At 58.0% G+C, this 14,291-nt stretch overlaps 1 protein-coding gene across 9 annotated transcripts in view; it reads left to right on the forward strand.

Annotated features, from left to right (window-relative positions):
• Iqsec1 (IQ motif and Sec7 domain 1) overlaps positions 1–14,291 on the forward strand; it is a gene marked incomplete at its 3' end in the record, with an annotated part of 126,605 nt that overhangs the window by 81,773 nt on the left and 30,541 nt on the right. Inside the window, 1 exon segment of one of the 9 annotated variants that reach the window (XM_013515456.1) lies at positions 1,174–1,368. Within the exon segment in view, the coding sequence (XP_013370910.1) occupies positions 1,244–1,368 (125 nt within the window). 9 annotated transcript variants of the gene reach the window in all.

A 14,291-nucleotide genomic window follows, 5' to 3' on the forward strand; every position in this document is an offset into this window, starting at 1 on the left:
CTTAGGTTTCCGTGTGTGGGCCCTGCAGGGCTTTAGCCCCTGGTGGAGTGGGTGGGATTGGAGAGGAAGTGCCGGAGGAAGTGGCTCTTTCCTCTGCTGCTAGTGGAGACCTGAATGGCCTCACCCCTCTGGGCCCCTGACTTTTCTCAGAGTGGTAACTTGAAATGCAGGATTTTGGTTCTGTTTTGCTTTCCCACTCAGTAAGAGTGTCAGAACAGCCCCAAAAGAGATAATGGATTTTGATGTGGCTAGCACAGCCTGAGCACTATTTTTAACTTCTTATGAGAAATTTCAGATGTGCACAGAACTACAGAGAATGCTATCATGACCCCACTGGGCGGTGTGGTTTCCTTGTCCTTGGGTTATTTTGAAGCCAACCCCGGATATTTTGGTGATTTTGAATCAGGGACCTGTCTTGTGGTCAGCTTCATTTCCGGCCTTGGAGATGCTGTGTCCGTGGGTGAGGCCCGGGGTCAGGTTCCCAGCGTCCCCTGCATAGCCCTCAGCTGTGTCGGGTCAGTTCTAGGAGCTCTGAGCTGGGGTTGTGTCCCAGCCTGGTGCCCAAGGGCTACCCAAGCTGTTTGGGAGGCCTTGAGTCTGGAAGTGATCGGGCGAGGCCAGGCCTGTGGCCTTCTCTTCAGACAGAGCCTTCCTGGGTCAGGGGTCAAGGACTGGCTTCTTTTCTGCTTAGGGCCTTGAGGGTGGGGCCGTGGAAATGGTTGTTAGGGTTTCTTGTCAGATCAGGCATTTGCCTGGGCGGGATTGTGGCTCTCTATCGAGTGTCCCCATGGGCTCTGTTGTCCTTGGTTCGCCAGGCCAGGTGGCAGAGTCCGGCTGTGGTACCTGTGTGTCTCCCCAGACTGATTGGCCCTTTCTCTTGTGTAGCCTTTGACACGCTGCCTTTTCACACTGCTGTCCCCAGGCCTCTGCCTGGCCCCCTTTACTTCTCTTCTTCCCGCCTCATCTGTCCTGGGGTTTCTGACTCAGCTCTGGTCCAGGTCCTGACACCAGCAGCTGGGCCACAAGTCTCCCTAGGGCTGTTGGGTACCTTGGGCTCAAGTCCCAGAGGAGACCTGCCCTTGGCCCTCCCGGGTGCTGCTCATCCAGGGGGCTACGCTGCGCCCCCTTCCAGTTGGCGTGTTCACACCCTAAGCCCACCCTCTTCTCTCTCAGGGCTGTGCTGCAGGGAAGCAGAAGCGGCCCTGTGACCCGATACACTTCCCGGGTGACAGGCCCCCAGCGGATGATTTGTGTGCCTGTTATCGGGTGCTGCAGAGCAGCCCCAGCAGGTGGATGGCTCTCCCACGTCATGGCTGAGAAACGGAGACACCGAGAGGCCACGTCTCTTGCCCACGTCTCTTGCACCACGTAGGTCGTGCTTGCCGGTACCGATGGTCCCCAGGGAAGGGCCTTGTTGCCAGCACTGCTGTGACTGTGGAAGTGGAGGGGGCAGCGTTCCCTGGCCTGAGCCTTAGTTTGTTCCCTGGACCCTGCTGGGACCCTGCTGCACACCGGGTACAGTGGGCAGGCAGAGGCGCCATCGGGTGGATGCTGTCTTGAAGCAGAGCCCACAGGCTGCTCGGTCCTTGGGCCAGTGGCCCGGTGCCTCAGTCAGCTTCCCTCCTCCTCACCTGCATGAGGCATGTGACGTGGGGTCGCTCTGTCACCTCGTTGTGCCACGACATCCTCTTCCTTAAGATGATCTGGTGCCTGCCTCCACAGTTGGTACCAAGAGTGAGCCCAGCGTAGACTAAGTACTCCAGGCAGCGATGGCACATCCGGGGAACACGTGGCTCACGGCAGTAGGATGCTGCCAGTGGCGAAGGCTCTGTGTGTGTTGGGGCGGAGGGCCTGTGACAGATCCCTGTGTACTTTCTGCCCTGTCTTGCTGTGCACTTACAAAAGACGGAGCCTGTCCTGGGCTCTGAGAGCCGCACCCCCGGATGGCAGGGTGGGCCGCGTGTGGGGCAGCCAGGCCTGCGCGATGGGCCTCTCTCCCTTCTCTGCAGAGCCAATCTCCCCAGCCTGTGCCTCCCGCCTGGCCCTCCCGGGGCGTCCCTGGGGCCGGGCCCGGCCCTGTCTGCTGGAGCCTGCCACAGAGAGCTGCTTTATTTAAAGTCCATTCTGCGCGTATGGAAATAACTAGAGGCCTCTGTATTTAATTTGGCTCAGCCGGGAAGATTTTTGGCTCTGTGTGTGTGTGTGTATTCTGCAAAATCTTTCCGAGTGAGCCCAGGGCTTGGAAGCTTCTGGTCATCTTTGTGCAGCTGAAACCAACAAGAACCGCCCGGCGGTGGAGAGGGTCTGTGGAGGGCAGGCTACAGGAAATGGTTAGCACAGGCGAGAAAGAAACGGGGAAGAGAGATGAGATCATGGCGAGGGAAGCAGTTCTGTAAACTTCACATCTCTAGGCCAGGTAAGTGGCAGGGAAGGAAGGAGGCGTGGAGTGAGCAAAGTCTCCTACAGGCCCACCCGGGCTGTGTCTGATTTCCAGAGCAGCGGGCCTAGCGCCTGTGGCCCAAGCCCTTCTTCTCCAGCCAGTGACGGGAGAAACAGCCCCACATAGGCCCGTGGTCCACAAAGCACGTCTTTGCTTGACTCGCACGCTCCTGTCAGGCAAACGGGACAGGAATGCTTGCCATTGTCAGTCGGGACAGTGGAAGCAGACAGGTGAAATCACTCCCCACAAGTCCCCCAGCCTGGAGGTGGAGAGTGCGAGGCCTGATCTCAGTCTGCACCCAGCACTCCCTCCCCATGCTGCCTCTCGGGCATTTGAACACAGGTTGGCACTCTCGGGGATGGGCAGAGCGTAGGTTTAAGCCCCAGGGAATCCTCTGAGCGTCCAGTTTGGGGACAGATGCCAGGCAGCAGATGGGTTTGTACATCACACGCAGCCCTGTGAAATGTGGAGTGAGGGTGCAGGTCTGGTGCTTGATGGTCCTGGTGACCATGACGTGGTGGATCGTGGCGCTGTGATGACACTGCTTCGGTTGGTAGGGTCTTGTAAACACCAAACAACAGAGGACCCATTGGAGCGGAAGGCTTTGGCATTCCCACCAGTGGAGCAGAGCTCTGGGAGTTCTTGACGCCTGCCTCTCAGGACTTGGTATTCTAAATTAGGTTTCTTGGGAACAGTGCATCCCAAGCTTGGATTTTTTTTTCTTTTGGTACCAGGAATCAAACTCAGGACCTTGCGCTTGCCAGGCAGGCACTGTGCCACTGAGCTACATCCCCAGCCCTCGAGCTTGGATCTTGGTTTAGGTCTTTGAGTTAGGCCTTGAATGTTGGTCCTTTGTAGGAATCGCAAGCAAAAGTAGCAAGTAAAGGAAGTAGCCAGGCATGGAGGTCCACGGGGTGCTGGGGCCTGTGGCAGGGACAGAACACATGTTCCCTGAGGGCGTGGCTGCTCCATCTGACTGTGCTGGAACAGGAATACAGGGCCAGCGTGGCCAGCCCCTCTGTTCTATTACTCCCTACAAAGAGTCAGAAACCCTGATTTTCATATTCAATTTCTGGATGTTCAGATGTTGGTGACTTAGTCCCATCTTTTAAGTGCAACACTGTTTGGACTGCACAGCTCTGTGGACAGACTCGGGCTCGAGACTGGAGCACCTGACCCTGAGTCCCTGCCTGCAGCGAGCCTTGTGCGTCCAAGGCTCCCAGAAGGGAGTAGGGGCAGGGCCTCCTGGCCAGGTCTGCCAGGCGAGGCCCAGGGTCCTGAATGGGTGGGGTGGGCCCCACCCTTGTCTTGGCCGAGAGAGCAGTGGAGAGAGTAAAGGGCTTTTTGATTGCCCCCCTCTGGAAGGGCTGCCCTTCCCCGACCTGGCTTCAAGGTTGGCATTAGGGGCTGACTTTGTTCTTGATCTAGGTCTGTGCCCCTCTTTGGTGCCCCTGCCCCAAGGATGTGGGGCAAGGTCCTCTGTCAGCTTGGCGCCTGCTGCAGGACTGATACCGGTGCCTGCTGTGAGCAGCACCTCCCCAGACAGAGGCTCTGGCTCAGCTTGATTGCAGGGTGTCTGCCCCAGTCCCCCACCCATGCCGCTGGCTCCCCTCCACCAGCGGGCTCTCGGCCCATGGGAGTGTGTGTGTGTTTGCCAGCCTTGCAGGGAGGCTCTGCCCTGCTTCCTGTCTGAGGCCCCGCCCGTGCTGCCCTGCCAGTGGCCTCCCGGGATGGTGGGAGCGGGGCATGGATGGAGGTGGTGCGCTCGGAGCTGAGCCTGGCCTGTCCTGGAGGGTGCTGTTGCCCTTGGCTCTGCTCTTGCTGTCTCCAGGCCTAGGGAACAGGGTCCTGGGGCTGTGAGCATGGATCTGGCATCGGAGGAGCTCGCTAGCTTTTGCACAACACAGCTGAGGAAGCAGCGTGGACTCGGGACAGCAGTGCCAGTCTCCACCAGCCATGGCTGTGGCCTCCCTGCCTGCTGCACCACGGTGGCTTCCGATTGCCCCCGGAGGCTGCACTCATGCCCGGCTCATGCGAGCTGTCTTGTCACCAGCAGAGTCCTGTGACTATTTAGCAGGGCCTGCCGTTGTCCGCTGTGTGCATGCTGGGCCTCCACTGGCAAGGGAACGGACACCTCTGCCCTTCCGGAGCTGGCTTTCTTGTGGGGCAGACAGGCTTATAAATAAGAAAGGACAGAACAGGCCCACAGGGAGGATGAGCAGTGGTGTGAGGACGCCTGTGGACTGTGGCATCCCGGGGCATGGCACCTGTGTACCCAGGAGTGCCCTCCCTCCCTCTTCTCGTGAGTGGCCTCTTTCCCCAGGTTGCCTGAGGTGCACCCATGTGTCACAGGCCCCTTGCCCTGTCTGGGCCCCGTGCATGCCATTTGCACAAAAACCAAACCTAGCAGGAGCCTCGGAGTTACAAGTGGACAGGGCAACTCCCAGTCCAGGTTCTCAGAGCTGCCACCAACCCCATGCATATTGGTCCTCCTGCTTTCCGAGTGACTCACAGAGCACCCAGAAGGTCACCTAACTCCCCCAGACACATGGTTCTGTGTTCTCTTGGGAGCAAGGCCACCTCGACCGCCTTTGAAAACATGTTGTTGACAGGACAGAGCAAGGGGCACGGAGATGTTTCTCCCTCCCTCAGCAGTGTGCCAATGAGCACAGCCCCTCCCCAGAGAAGCAGGTCCCCTCTGTGCTTGGCATCAGCCCCTCCCCTGTCTTTTTTTTCTTTTTCTTTTTTTTTTTTTTTTCCATCTTTTTGAGGCAGGGTCTCGCTGTGCAGTTCAGGCTGGCCTTGAGCTCACTTTGTAGCTCAGGCTAGTCTTGAACTCATAACGATCCTCCTGCCTCAGCCTCCCTAGTGCTGGGATTACAGGTGTGCATCACCACACCCGGCACCCCTCCCCTGTCTGCACAGGTGGGGAGCTGGGCTCAGAGAGCAGAGGGACCAGGTCGTTAGGACATGGGCAGGGGTGTGGGTTGGCTACCTCTCCTACGTCCTGGCGTATCCTCCAAACCCGCATCTTTGTTGATTTGCCTGAGGCCCAAGAGTACCCTTCGGTGCCTAACTCCCACCCTCGGCTGCTCCTGCAGCCAGCCCATCACAGCAGCAGCAGCAGACAAACAGGGAAATGCTGAGTGTTGGTTCAGTAAGCAATGCTCTAAAAATAGCCTCCTGCTCTGAAAAGTCCATTGTTTGGAGTCCTATATTTTTCTATGCATGTGAAAGCCACTTCTGGAGGTCTGGGTGCTCGGTAATTACAGGTACTGCTCCAGCTGGAAGGTGCACTGGCCGGTCCTTATGTGGCCTCAGGCTGAGCGCCTGGCAAGTCAGCAAGACTGGGCTTGGCTAACCCCCTGCCCTGGAGGTGGGGGGGTCTGCAGGGGAGGATGAGGCAGGGAAGTGTCCCCAAGAGGATGGTGGGTGTTAGGTGAAGGCCGTGGGCTCAGAGCCCTGGCAGCAGGAACAGGAGCCAGGAGCCCATCCTGTACCTACACAGGACAGGGACCTCATTTCCCACTGGTCTGCCCAGTGCAAGCCTCAGGTTGGGCATCAGAGGAGAGGTTCCGATCTCCCTTTGCAGCCACTTGATGGCCCTCTCTGTCCTGCCACAGCCTGACCCTCTGCTCTGACCATGTGCAGCCATTCACATGGGAGGCAGAAAGTCCTCAGGAGTTTGGATTTAGGTGTCAGAGCTTGGCCTGCTCTCAGGGAACCAAAGCGTGCGGGTTTCAGAGGCTGGTCAGCAAAGGCCTCTCTGAGACTCAGATGAGCAGAGACCTGGAGGAGGTGAGGGGGAGCTAGACAGACACCAGGCAGCTGGAGCAGCACTTGCAAAGGTCCTGGGGCAGGACTGTGGAGGTGCAGCCAGGAGCTGGGGGTGCTGGCCTGGGTATGGCAGGATGCAGGGGAGGCTGGTGGAGGAAACCCTAGGTCCTACAGAGCCTTAGGTCACCATGAGGACCAGGACCCCGTAACCCACAGAGCAAGGAGGAATGTGGTCCAGGCTGTGTTTTAAGGAGATCTCAGCTGCTACAGGGGAGGAGGGACGGGTAGGCTGCTGACAGGGCTCAGCCTGGCAGCCGGAAGCTGGCCCTAGTGTCATGAAGGTGCAGCGGCCTGATAGACTGTCAGGTGGAAGCAGAGTGCCGGAGGCAAGCTGGCAAGCCTGGCTCTGAATGAGCGGCCGAAGGACTGCGTTGCTGTCGGGAGTGGGATGGGGAGGGCCTGGAGCTGGTCTAGCCAGCGGTGCTCCTCGGGAGCCCGCGCTGCAGAGATCTGCGGAGTGGGGCTCCGTCTCTCAGATTCCTTTGCAGTAGCACCGACCCCCTTGCCCCAGCCCTCGGGGAAGACGTCTGGGTAACCAAGCAAGGCCAGCAGCCTTGTGTTTTGAGTAAGGAGATCCTCGTTAACCAGCCCCACGTCGAGCAGGATGTTTGAGTGGTGTCCTGACCTGTCATGACCTCATGCAGAGTCTGGTTCTAAATCTCCATTTCCTGCTAGGGCCCAGCCTCCCCGGCCCTGCTGCTCTAGATCTGGCAGGGTCTGGGGCCTCCGAGCACAGAACTCAACGTCTGTGCCCCAGCGTGTGCACCGCATGGGCCACCTAGTTCTCCTTGCCCACTGTCCCTGGATTTCCACTAGGGTGCTGGCACTGTGCCTCTCCTGCCCAGCCCCCTTTTCTTCCAGGCCACATTTGCATTGACCTCACCTGCCGGGGCTGACCAGCTGGCTGAGCCTCGGCCTGAGAGGCCCCCACGGGAGGTCCCTCCCCTCAGGAGGAGGAGGGACTCCAGCCAGTTCTTAAGTGTCCTCTCTCACCAGCTGGGCATCTGAAGAACCACCTGCCCACTGTGGTCCAGGCTGTGAGGCTGTGGGCATGAGGAGATGCTGCCGCCCCCCCCCCCCCCCGCCCCGGGACCAGAGGGACGGCCCCAGGGTGGCCTCCCTGAGCTCTGGGGGCGCCCTCACCGTTCCCTCCCTGCTCTTCGTTCCTCTCTTCCCCTGGAGATCTACCCCATGTGTCCCCTGCTCTGCTCCCTGGGGCCAGGTCAGAGTGGGAGGGCTTGGAAGTGTGGCGTGGATTGGAGTGCAGGCTCTGTGGTCCTGGGTGAGCCCTGGAGCCTTCCTGAGCCCGTGTCCCTGGCTGCCGGATGGGATGAGCAGTGCATCCTGATGGGGTCCTTGTCTTGCTCCGGAGCTGGACTCCCTGGCAGCACAGCGGGCCCGGGGTGCACAGGTGACCCAAGGCCACAGAAGTCCAGGAAGATCGAGGCTCCAGGCCCTGCATGGATGCCTGTGTCCTGGCCCCCACCTCCACCCCCTCCCCAAGTCACTGCCTCTCTGGTGCTCTGCCTCTGGTCCATGGGCCCCGCAGAGCCCCGGGGAGCCACCTTTCTCTGCTGTGCCATACCTGCCCTCCCTCAGAGCCATAGTCTCCATTTTTCCTCCCCTTCGCCAGCCCCTGCCCTGACTGCCCCAGCCCTCCACTCTGGGGGATCAGCGTGGTCCAGGAAAGGATGCGCCACCCAAAACCCCTCACAGGAGCTTGAGGGGGCTCGTCCAGCTTCCTCTCTGGAAATCGAGCCCCTCAAAGACAGCCGCAAAGCTGGAGACAGGAGGCTCGGACACATGCAGGAGGCTGTTTGGCTCGGGCCTGTGCTGACTGCCAGTGACCTGGCCTGAGGCTCCTGGTGTGGCCATCTGACCCCCCACACACACAGGCTTTGAGGAGAGAGGGACTACACCATGTGACCTGGCTGTAGCTACCCACTCGCAGCTCGGGCTCACTTACCTCCTGACCTGCAGTGACCCCCAGGACCCCCCACAGCAAGCCAGCTCCCTGCGGCTCACTCAGCGGCAGAACCGAGCCTCAGGTCGAAGGGAGGCCTCCTGGGCCCCGCGGGTGCTGGGATGCAGGCTGCGTGTATTGGTGCCTCTGTGCAGCTAGCAGATTTGTAGAGCAGGAGCGAGCGCCGTGCAAGGCAAACCACGCCTATCTGTTGTGCACACGTGCTGTGTGTGCACAGTCAGCCCTGTGTGTGTCTGTAGATTCAAATGTTTTAATCCGTCTGCGACTTTAAAATATTTGGGAGAAATTGCGTCTGTATTTAACACGTACACATTTATGTCTTGTCGTTATTCCCAAGCAATACAGTACAGTAACTATTTCCATGGCATGGGCATTGGACGAGGCATCACAAATCATCTGGAGAGGATTTTTAAATTTTTTCCCGTTTATATGATGTTATGAGTGCATGTTTGCATACATAATGATCACATTCATTGTACGCAGTTGATACCTACTGTATGTCGCACATTTTGATGTCTTTTTTATTCCCTTTTTGCCCCCTTGCACCCCCTTCCTCTATCTTTTGGCTCTCTTCCCATTTGAGAAAGCTCTGTCTCGCTGCTTCCTATTATTTGTCTTTTATTTTGCTCTCTATATTTTTTATTTTGCTCTGTACACATAAACCATGCCATATTAAATCTTGTGTGTGTAACTTACTTCACTTCACACTCTGGTCTTGAGGTACATGTTTGTTTTCCTACAGATGACTTAAGTTTGACCTTCTTCGTGGCAGAGTAGTACTCCATTGTGTGTAAATACTACATTTTCTTTATCCATTCATCTGTTGATGGACAGATAGGCCACTTCCAAGATTTAGCTGTTGTGAGTTGTGCTTGTAGTTCAAATATACAAAATGATGTGGATTGGTTCTGTGCGGATGTTAAACCATTGTATGTGAGGGCTTCCAACATCCTCAGATTCTGGTCCCCACCTGGAACCAAGCCCCTGAGGATACTGAGGGACAAGCATGTGTCACCCTTGGTCCCACCCAGTAAGCAGCGCAGTGGTGCAGGGAGCAGTTGCTGGCTGGGCTCTAGAGGCAGCCTGCCTGCATTCAGATTTTCCTCCTGGATGGGTTCCACATGAGGCTCCGCATATTGCTGATTGGGTAGACCTCAGCTGTCATGGCCACTCCCATCAAGGTTCATGCCTGGGGTGAACAGTGGGTCCCTGCTTTTCCCATGCCCCTTGTTAGTGCCCAGGGCCTCCTCTGACTCACATTTTTCTTGGAAAAAGTCACTTGTGACTTCCAGGCCATAATGAGAGACATCCCTGGCCAAGGGGCTGAGCCCGCCTCCTGCCCTGATTCACACCCCGGCGACAGGCGGGATGTGGCATCTGGTGTCTGGGACCTGGGGCGTGTCAGGCTCGGCCATCCCTGCCCTTGAGTGCACTGGTGCCTGGAACTGGTGGCCACAAAGGTGTCTTCTTCAGCTCTCCGGCCTGGTGTGTGGGGCAGGTGGCCTGGGGAGAACCCCTCCTGGGCCATCTTGATCAGAGAATAACAGGTGGCGGTCGTTAGCAAGGGCTTTCTGTTTATGAGGACATCACTGTGTCAGCTCTGGTGACCCTGACGCCGTCCTGTGAGGTTGCTGCTCTACTTACCTGCCCCCACCCCGCAGCGTTTCCCAGGAATGGAAATTGAGGCACCAGTGTCTCAGTACAGCTGCTAAATGGTAGGACCGGGATTCCCCCCAGATGTCTGGTTCCAGCCAGGATCATGTATCCCTCACCCTAGGGACACTCTGGTCATGTTCCCCTCTTGTTCTCCCCTGAGACAGGTCTCACTGTGTAGCTCAGGCTGACCTCAAACTCACAGTGATCCTCCCGCCTCAGCCTTCTAAGTGCTGGGATTACAAGCTTGTACCACTATGCGAGGCTTGTGGTCACAGTCCTTTAGTGACTCCTGCCTCTCCCAGCCGGAGCCTACAGTGGAGGAAGTCATGTGTGGGGAGCCAGGCAGGGGAGAGGAGCTGGAGTCTCTCATGGAGAAGAGGACGCTGGCTGTCCCCAACCGCAGGATGGGGCCCTGGAGCAGAGGGTAGACGTGTCCGTGGGTACCGCAGGCCCTCACCTGTGCAGCCCCGTCCCTAGCCTGGCCCACGGCGAGGAGCCCCAGTGTGGGCATGAGGAGTTCATTCCACAAGAAACAGCAGGTCTCCTACCCTTGGCCACTGTCAGCTTTGCTGGAAGCCAGGACTTTTGAGGACCATCGGGCAGTTGTCCCCAGCCCTTCCAGAGCCGCACCACAGTGGGGCAGGCAGCCTGCATGCACGTGTCCCACGGGATGTGCAGCTGAGGAATGAGAGGTGGCGCCTGGAAACGCAGACAGACCAGGTGGTGCTGGGACAGAGGCCTGCAGCTGGGACTGGCGTCCCTCGTACCACACGACCTGCTGCACCTTGTACACCTCTAGCAACAGAGCTCACCCCCTCCCGAGCAGCCTCGATGGTGTCGGGTGACTTGGGGCACAGCTTTGCCCGCTGGAGAAGTCCACTCCAGCCTCGGCTTGTCACCCTGTCAGGGGTCTGACCGCAGGGACCATAACCTCTCCCTGGGGCTGCTGTCCTCCCGGCCCAGCAGGCCTCGCTCCTGGTGGAAGACATTAAGTCCTCCTCTCAAGCACGCTGTCATTTGGGCTTGGCACACAGAGCGCATCTCCGTGCCAGCCAGCGTGGGTCGGGTGGGTCGGGTGCGGCGCTGCGTTGGCAGGGGCTGGAGGGAGCCTGCGATCAATTAGCAGCGTCTGCGGGGGGAGGGGGGGGGAGCAGGGGAAGGTGGCGCGGGCGCAGTCCGTGTCCCTGTCAGGCTCCGGGGTCCAGACGGTGTTCTGCTGCGATCTGACAACTGTCGCAGGCAGCAGGGCTATTTTTGCCTCTGGATTTTATTCAGCAGCGAACGGGCTCCTCAGCCGCATCGAGACTTCAACTCACATTAAGCGTACAGCCAACCAAACAAGTCCCCACGTCTCTGTCCTGTGAACAGCTGTCAAACCAGAGCTTCCACCATCCTGACATGACTTCCATGGTTAGATACAAAATTGATTCAAGTGGGTCCCTTGTTGGTGGGCATTCTGATTACTTCCAGATTTTCCTACTGGGAGACCACACTGCAGTGAAAATCCTTGCATTGAACTCGTCATGCACTGGTCTGATGTCCTGGGTGCGGATTTCTGGGAAGGGGTTGCTGAACCCGGGCATCTTCTGAGAGAGGTGGGCGGCAGCCGCCTGACTGCCGGAGAACATTCTGAAAGTTCTGAGCTGTCAGGAAGTCTGAGGGGACTCAAACACGTGCCCCACCCCATTCCTGGATGAGAAAGGACCACCCTAAGTCCAACTGCTCCCCATCTTATGATGGGCTGTGTGCCGTGGGGCAGTTGTCCTTTCCCCTGGAAGGAAACTTGGGGAGAGCTGAGATCTACTCAGGAAGGAAGCAGGGGCTTAGAGTCTGGAGCTCCAGCCTGTTGCTATGGGAAAAAAACCAGGGCCCTTCGTGAGGGTAGTCAAGCGCTTCCCGGAGTTCAGTTTGATGACTTACTAACTAGTACTGTGTCACAGGTGTGCTGGTTTAGACTCCGCCCCGCAGTCTGCAGTCTGCAGTCTGACCCACTGCTGTGTGGACTTGTCAGCCTGGGGCCTTTTCCCTTTCACACATGACCTTTTCAGGATGAGGAGAAGGATCACAAGTCCCACCTATCCTGGGCAACAGAGTGAAGACCCTACCTCAAAAAAAATGAGGCTGCGTTACGGGGATCACAAGTTCAAGCCCGATCTAGGCAACGTAGAGACGTAGTGAGACCCTATCTCAAAATACTAAGAAAAAGAGAGAAGAACTAGGGATGTATTGCTGGGAGAGGGCCTGGGATTCGATTCTCAGTCCTGCAGAATCAAAGAAACAAATCAAAACTTGAAAAGGGTGGTGATGTGACTGAGTGTGAAGGCCCTGGTTCAATCCCCAGTGCTGCCAAACTAAGGTAAAAAATTAAAAAGGGCTGGAGATGTGGTTCAGTGCGAAGGCTGTGGGTCACTTGCTTCCCTGTTCTGAGCAGGGGCCCCCAGGGAACGGTGGCAGCTCTCACCTCTCCCCGCAGCTGGGGCGCAGTGCCCTGTCCCCCGTACACAGCTGTGTTCAGGCCGGAAAGCCTGAGGGATGGCTGAGACCCTGATGTCAACAGAGGTGGATATTTTCCTTCCGCTGGGCTGGGCTGGTCAGTCAGGACCCAGCCCACCCCTGCCTGCAGGGCCCCCTGCAGGCCGCCCAGGGGCTCCTGGGACTGGTTGCAGGGACAGCCGGGAAGGCCCTGGCTGCCCTGCGTTCCCCAGCTGACGCAGTGTTGGGACACTGCCTTATGTGCAGGCTGGCTGCGTCCCTCCCATGCAGGACTTGGTCTGTGGCCGGGCTCTGCCCTGGGGTGCACACATCCCTTCAGCTGACAGCGGTTGCTACTGTGGGCCGCTCTTCAGCACTGTGGCAACAGTCTGTCCCGTCCCTCCCACACGCTGAGCTCGAAGGGGTGTTGGAGGGCCTGGAGAGGCACCACTGGCTCTTGGGATGCACGTGGACTTCCTGGCACTCCTGGGGGTCATCCACAGCACTAGTACTGTGGGAAGAGAAACAGGCCCGGAAGTGAGAGGCAGCTCACTCCAGCTCACTACCAGAAGTGGCGCCTGGCAAAATACCTCATGTCCGAGGAAGGCCTCTGTTATGCTTTGCTCCTGTGGATGTGGTGGGCTTTCCTGCTGTCTGTCCCCATGTTACAAGCTGTAAGGTAAACAGCAGAGGTTTGTACCCGTCCCTGGTGCCTGCCCAGTACTCGGAGCTCTTAACTCCAGGATTTCCCTCCCAACCTGTGCCCTGGTTTCTCGCTCCAATGCCTTCCTTCCCAGGAGTTGACACTTGGCAGCTGGTCACCCCAGGCCCTGAGGAGCCGTGGGGACAGAGGTGGATCCCGGGCAGGGGCAGCAGTTGGCTGCAGCTGTTGAGTGCCAGGCGACCCCACCGGCTACAGAGGCGGTGTTGGGGCAGCACCGCAGCCGCGTGGGGCCTGCGCCCTTCCTCCGCTGTGTCGCTTCCGGTGAGACCTCACCCTGATCCACACCAGAGGGTCTTTAGTGCTGCAGCCTGAGGCCAAGTGACCTCAGGGGGCCAGGGACCCTGCCAGGGAGATGAAAAGTGGTCGGGAACTTGTTGCTGAAGGTCTCTTTCTGCTCTCACTCTGAGCTGGAGAGTGATTTGCAGCAGAAACCGATACCTGCACAGGAGAGAATCTTCCAAGTTCATGGCTCGGGATGAGTCAGCCTGCCGTCCCTCTCGGTCCCTACCAGCTGGCCCCTCTTCTACTTGGATGTCAGCCTGGTGGTGGGGACAGAGGCAGCCAGGCAGAGGGGAACGTTGGGTTTCAGGCTTCACTGACTGGGCCTTTGCCCAGTCCTCTGTGAGCTGCTCCTGTGCCCCTGGCAGTGCTGAGGAGCCTCATTTTGATCCCCTGCATGCACAGCGGGAGTTCGTGGTTCTTGTGCAGGCTGGTTTCATACTTAGAGAAAGTGCTGGAACAGTGCACTCATTTCCAGGCCTACCGTAGCAGATACCCTCTGCCGGGGGCTTGACTCACACACTTGTTACTTCCTGGTTCTGGAGGCTGCAGGGCCAAGATCAAGGTGTGGGCTTCTTTGGTTTGTGGGAAGTGTATCTCTGTATCTCACTGCCTTCCCTCTGTGAGTATCCATGTCTGGATCTCCCTGTTGGAGGAACTGGTCATGTGACAGAAGTGCTGGCCTAGTGATGCCTCTGACTTCCCTGTCTGAACACGGTTTCTGCAGATAGAGTAGTCAGTGGTGTGTTTAAGCCAGGCAGTGGAGAGAAGGTGACTAGATCCACTCATTGGCCTTTACTGAGCACCTACAATGGGCGGGGCTCTGCTGTAGGTGCTGGGCGTCACCAGCACCCCGTGGGTCTACACCCCTGTTTTGAGGAGCTGACATTCTTGCACGT

This window comes from Chinchilla lanigera, unplaced genomic scaffold (assembly GCF_000276665.1).
Source record: "Chinchilla lanigera isolate Chin_1 unplaced genomic scaffold, ChiLan1.0 scaffold00028, whole genome shotgun sequence".
In the NCBI taxonomy this organism is placed as follows: domain Eukaryota; kingdom Metazoa; phylum Chordata; class Mammalia; order Rodentia; family Chinchillidae; genus Chinchilla; species Chinchilla lanigera.